General features: G+C 49.6%; 1 protein-coding gene across 4 annotated transcripts; it reads left to right on the top strand.

Moving 5' to 3' along the window:
• The first annotated feature begins 1,044 nt into the window (after positions 1-1,044).
• DNAL4 (dynein axonemal light chain 4) lies at positions 1,045-6,048 on the top strand. 4 transcript variants are annotated; one of them, XM_062568996.1, is made up of 4 exons: positions 1,045-1,240; positions 2,533-2,745; positions 3,624-3,707; positions 4,927-6,048. In XM_062568996.1, exons 2-4 carry the CDS (start codon positions 2,674-2,676, stop codon positions 5,089-5,091), a joined length of 321 nt encoding a protein of 106 aa, XP_062424980.1. In that variant the 5' UTR covers positions 1,045-1,240; positions 2,533-2,673; the 3' UTR covers positions 5,092-6,048. The 4 variants fall into 4 exon arrangements, with proteins under 4 accessions (XP_062424980.1, XP_062424996.1, XP_062425006.1 ...); XM_062569012.1 differs by having other exon boundaries at positions 2,536-2,745; XM_062569022.1 differs by having other exon boundaries at positions 2,593-2,745.

The raw sequence follows: 6,048 nt of genomic DNA on the forward strand, positions 1-6,048 counted from the left end.
GTCACACTGTACCTTAGTCATATTAATTTTCCATTACAGTCAACTCTCTGAAGACCAGTGGAACTATATTTTCTGCCACTATGACACCCAGTTCAAGATTTTCACTGTGATGGGGGGTGGGTGCGTGTATGTGTCTAAATAGGTCCTTCATTTGCTTTGCCCATACCCACCTCTGTGTCTTTTCTTACGTGGCCTGTTACAGCCGAAAGCCAACCCTGATCTCACTTGTATCTCTCTTATTCTTCCTGTAACTCCCTTCTCAAATGCCACTTTTTGGTGGTTCGTAAGTGATGGCCTAATACATAGAAAAAAAAAAGAAAGAAAGAAAAAGAAAAGAAAAAAATACTGAGTGGTCTTTCAGCCCATGCTCTGCTCACCAGAGCAACTGAATGATGTGTGGTTGTCAACCTAGAAGCAGTGCTATCGGGTTCTCCAAAGAAGTCACTGCTGCCAAAGGCTTCCTCCTGGATATTGTTTTCTCTTTTTAAGCAAGCAAAAAAAGAAGAAAAGCGAACAAATATCATTAAAAAAAAAAAAAACTAGCATGACCATAAATGCTATCGAGGGCCTCAGAACTGCCCCACTTTACTTGCGAGGCGTTTCCATGAGCCGCCGGCCTTGCCAGCCCCTAGAAGGCAGGAAGGGGCTTCAGCGACGGCCGCGCTGCGCGCACAAACCGCCGCCGCAGCCGCAACGCCCCGACCGCGCAGCCCGCGGGCCGCCTCCGCCCCACGCCAACAAAATGGCGGCGCGGCGCGGCCTGCCCGCACCCCGCTCCCCATCGCACGGGTAGCGAGGCTCCCGCCGCCCCCGCGACCGCGGGGCCGAGCCAGGGCCCCGCACCCGTATTTTAGGGGGCGGTAAGGGGAGAGGAGGGGCAGCACCGGCTCTGTTTGGGGCTGGGGGCCCTGGCACGAGCGCGCGGACAGCAACGCCGCGACGAAAGGCAGACGGCCGCCATCTTTCAGGGGCCGCGGCGGGGCGGGCGGGCGGCGCAGGCCCCGGCCCCGAGCTGCCGCGGAGGGACTGCAGGGGGCGCCCCGGCGCCGGCCCGCCCCCCGCTGCGGGCGGGCAGGCACGCCGAAGGCACCCCCACTGCCCTTAGGCCCCCCAACACACACACCTTGCGTCACCTGGCTCTCAGCCAATAGAAAGCGGGGCGGCGGGACTTCCGGCGCTGGTTGCTACGACAACCACGGTTCTTCCCTTAGCAACGGGGGTTGAGGCGTCGGCGGCGCAGGTGAGGCCGGCTCCTTCCCCGCGGCCCTCCTCGCCCTCCCGGGCCGCACTCCTCCTTCCCCGCCCCGGTAGTCGAGTCCTCCTCGCTGCTGCGGCCTTCGGGGTCCCCCTCACCCTCCGCCCCGAGGCCACCTCGCACCGCGTGGGGGGCCCTCCTGCGCATGCGCGCGGCCCGTCCTCTGCGGCCCCCCCCCCTCCCCCCAGGGTCCGTCGGGGGCTCCCCAGGGCTCTGGCTCCTGCGCTGTGTCTTGCCACAGCCGACCCCCCCCCCCCGCCTTTCCACCGGTGAAATGGCCCGTCGGCAGTTCCCCCGGGCCCGCGGGGCGGCCCGAGTTCGTCCGGGGCCGTGGGGGAGAAGATAGCGACTGCCGGAGCTTCCCCTGCTGCGGCCAACTCTCGCCAAGCAGGCGGCTCTTCTGCCCCCGGTGGTTTTTGGTTTGTGGTTGCGGCTGTCCTAGAGTTCCCGTGGTCCCCGAGTGAGAAGTGGTAAGGACGCAGGACTTGTTGCTTTGGCCAGCAACTCTGCACGCTTGGTGAAAGCACTTGCAGTGTGCTTCTTCTATTCTTCCTGTAATGTATGATCGCTCTTGCCTCCTCTAAACGGGAGAGGAAGGTACTTTATCCTGGCTGAGAGAGCCAGGCAGAAGGCCACAATTTGTGAGGCAGTGCCGGGCCTCTGCATTGCCCAAGTAGAGGCAAGCTGGTAAACAGGCCTGGAACAGTAGTCCAGCGTTATGTGATGTGGTTCCTTCCCAGCTAACAAATCCTGAGGAAGATAGAAGGAAGCGCACTAAAACTGGCTAAGACATTCCTGTTCAACACTGACATACTATGTGTACGCCAATTGTATTACTAAAATACACTCAGCCTTTGTTTGTCAAACACCCTTTGAAACTCTTGCAGATAGTAGTGTGTCCTGAGAAAATCCTTTTGGAATTAGATGCTAGAGATAATGGTTGATACATTCTCTCATTGCTTCTTGGAAGCAGCATTATGATTTGGTGCGTCCAAACTTGGCTCTTCCCTCGTGCTGGATTGGTACTTCTGGGAAGTACTGTGTTCTTGAAGTCTCATTTATGGAAAATGATACATTTAAACTTGATTGCATTAATATTCTGTAAGATAGCTCACTAAGTGAGCTATATGTGAGAAAGATACAGAGAAACAGTAATTGAGATGGTAGAGATAGTATTCTTATAATAATGTTATTGGCCTTTCATTGTAATTCAAAGCTTACCCCTCTCTCTCTCTCTCTCTCTCTCTGTGTGTGCCTTTTTTTTTTTTTTTTTTTAGCAGTGCACTCTGGGCCAAGAAGTTTTTGCTCCTCTGAAGCTGTTCTGCCTGTGTCCTCAGGGTTCTGTGTCTCTTCGATACCTGCTTTGGTGAGCCCCAGGCAGGCTCTCCACCCCTTCCCGGGGTCATTGTGGAAGGACCATGGCAGACACCGGGGAGGGGAAAAAGGAGGAAGCTGATTATAAAAGACTTCACAGCTTTCCACTGATCAGGGTAAGAAGAGAGATAGGTTGCATGTTTACCAGTGTTACAATACAGATATGAAATTCTGTTTCCTTCCTACCAACCTTCCAGACTACAATGTCTCCCACTGCCAAGCTGCTTTGAGAATGTAAGCATGTGGCATGTACTGATAGTCATATGTAAGGATCTCAGTCATCACACTGCTTTCTCCCTGTCCTTGACTTCTGCCAAGTAAATTTATTAGCACAACTGTTCCTTCTGTCAGCTAGAGGAAGCCTAGGGCAAAGTAGCTCTTCTGTGATCCATCTCCTTCTGGGCTGAACATGCTGCCTTTGGAGCTCTCTCCTGTGTTCAGGATACTATGTGCAGCTTGTTTTTCTAGTGGAGCTGGGGTAAAAGATTTTGCTGGCCCGTCAGATAGCAGAAGAGGAGGAAAAGGCTACGTAATGTAGACTTCTTTGTTATGCTTATGATAATAATTAAAGACAATGCATTTGTTGGGGTAGGTGGGGTAGTATTAACATTCGTTCCCTTCATCTTATAATGAAAAACTAACCAATGTGTTTATCTCTTCCTTTAAGCTGCGCTTACTTAATGATAGTCTTGATGTTAGGTAGAGAACAGTTCAGCTGGGACAAAGGAAAGAATGGATAAATTATGAGGTAATAAGTCTTTTTCATATTTATCACTCCGAAACCATGGAGATGCTTGGTGTACGGACAAGCCCGTGTCACTAGTGATGCTCTCCCCTCTGAAGCTGACATAAGAAGTCACGTAGGCTAGTTTCCTTTTGTTCATCCCCCAGAGTGCCCAGCTGTAATGTGGGTGATGTAAGGGCTACCTGCTCTTCTGTCTTGTGTCTAGCTTTTATTTTTGCTTAGTTACTTTTGCTTGTTTGCTCTTTCCAGCACACGGACATGCCAGAGGAGATGCGTGTGGAAGCCATGGAGCTGTGTGTCACAGCATGTGAGAAATATGCCACCAACAACGAGGTACTAGCCAAATCCCAATTCGGCTGGCCTTCAGACCCTGCAGTACCGGCTTGGAGAATCTTCAGGAGCAGAGCTAGGGTGTAGGGCAGGATGGAATCAGACACTGTCATTCTATTGCTCTGTTTCTGCACTAGGCAGAGCAGAAAGAAGCAAAGACAGCTTGGCTAGAGTCTCACATTTGGTTCCCTTTGTCAGCAAGATCTGTAATAGGATGTTACTTTAGCGTGAGGAGTGGAGGTTAGTCACTCAGCAATGCTCTCTCACCTCCGTTCTGATCCTGCCTGACCTATAACATGCTTCTGCAGTTTCTAAAGTGCCCTCTATCCTGAGGGCTTGGTGCAGAACTGTGGGAAGAGGGGCCCTTCCCAAAGCGTGGGTCTGTTCTTCAGTGTTCAGCAGAGCCATCTTCACCAGAGTGAGGAAGAAACTCTTATTTTGTGGGTGAGCAAATTAAAGCCTTTGAACCATTACGTATGATCTGTTAAGTCTTCCCTCTCAACTTTCAGCCTATTGAATGAAGTTGCTGAGAATATGTAAACAGGGGGGTGGTACAGAAGTTACAGCATTTTGAAAGATTACATGTAGCTTTGAGAGCTAAAGATAAAAGAGCACACACCTTGCCCTTTGGGCAACACGCAGCCTACTTATTGCCAGCAAAGTTTTGTGGTGGAATAAGGCAAAGCTATAAAATTTTTCTTTACTCCTCTGTCCCATCATGACTGAGACACCATATGTCACTGCAAAATCTTTCCTTTTCTAGCTCACTCAGGGCACAATTTGGGAGAAGCAGGCCTTTTAAAAGCCAGCCTAGTTTCAGTGTTTGGGTAACTAGCTTGGGGAGAGAAAAAAAAAAGGCTCCTGTAAAAATAGCTGCAGCTTAGTGACCTGAATCTCCTCTCACACTTGCTGCACCTAGCATAACTCCATCACCATCAAAGAGAGAACTCTTGCTTCAGATTGGTGGGAATGAGAAGACAAGTGATTACTAGATCTAGATCTTTAATTTCTCTTGCTTGCTGTGTTGGAGGCTGTAGAAAACACAATAACCTGTTTTACCCTTCAGCATAGCTCGAGGGAGCTTCCAGTTCCTGCAGTGCAGCTGCCATACCTGCTGCCTATGGCTTGAGTAGTCCATTAAAGGGAGAAGAGTTGGGGGATTTTTGCATAAAAGCACACTGCTTGCTCTGCCTCATCCTACACTCTCCTTATTATTCTTCAGAGTGCTGCCAAGATGATCAAAGAGATGATGGACAAGAAATTTGGGTCCTCCTGGCATGTGGTGATTGGGGAAGGTTTTGGCTTTGAGATCACTCACGAGGTGAAGAATCTGCTCTACATGTTCTTTGGTGGCAGCCTGGCTGTGTGTGTCTGGAAGTGCTCATGACATCTGGCTGGGTCCCAGACTTACTGCATACATGAGATTCTTCCTTCTCTTCACAGGTTTTGTACAATCTGGAGGTGGGGCTTTATTTTTCATAGTAAAACTTTGAGATTTTTTTTTTCATACTGATGTACCAATTCCATGGGATACATATTGTTGGGGTGGGTGTGTGCATGTGTGTGTGCACCAAGTTATCTAGTCCTTGTCCAGGGAATATCTCATCTGATTGTGGCTCTTTTCTTGGCAGTTGAATCTAAGCAGGAAGAAGGTGGTAAATAGGTAACTCATGAGACACTATGCAGCCATATAGCAGCACTAGGAGGGGGAGGTAAAAGAGAAAAGGTGCTATCTAGCACTCTGTTTTTCCTCCCACTTGTTCCACGTTGTGTTCTTTCTTCTCTGCCTTCCCTACTACTGCATGGAATGGCTCTGACCAATGACTGTCTCTCCTCTGAATTCCAATGTTAACAGCATTTTCTTCCTCCCTAAGATGACCGTAGAGAACTGGTTGTGTCAAGGATCTCCCTTTGGGTTATCCATGGAGGTGTTAGCTACAGAAAAGCAGACTTAGCATACCCCGCTCCCCGCTTGCTTTGGGAAGGTGCAACAGCTGAGCTGCCTGGGTGTAGGAGGTTGCTATGCAAACTACCCCCTCTTTTCTCACCCACTGCACACTGAGATAGCATTAAAACACAGGCAGTTGATGATGTCTGGGGAGTGGGTGAGAACTCTTCATAAGGCTTGATTGCTTCTCTGTCAGTTTTTGGGGGTGTCATGAGAGATATCACTTGGTCATCAGAGACTTAATGTCTTTTTGGACTTGCATTCCTTTAGCCTGTTTCATTTTTTTAAAGCTGTCAGTGTTGGAGGATGGAGTGTATGTAATTGTATTTTACATATATGACATATTTATAGAAATCTGGGAAACTGTTTTTACAATAAAAAAAACAGTAAAATGTC

Source organism: Rhea pennata, chromosome 1 (assembly GCF_028389875.1).
Source record: "Rhea pennata isolate bPtePen1 chromosome 1, bPtePen1.pri, whole genome shotgun sequence".
Taxonomy (NCBI): domain Eukaryota; kingdom Metazoa; phylum Chordata; class Aves; order Rheiformes; family Rheidae; genus Rhea; species Rhea pennata.

Bases quoted from the DNA above. Each gene is read 5' to 3' on its own strand.
- DNAL4 (XM_062568996.1), top strand. From the start codon at position 2,674: ATGGCAGACACCGGGGAGGGGAAAAAGGAGGAAGCTGATTATAAAAGA. The intron at 2,746-3,623 runs GTAAGAAGAGAG...TGCTCTTTCCAG, and splicing joins ACAGCTTTCCACTGATCAGG to CACACGGACATGCCAGAGGA. The intron at 3,708-4,926 runs GTACTAGCCAAA...ATTATTCTTCAG, and splicing joins AATATGCCACCAACAACGAG to AGTGCTGCCAAGATGATCAA.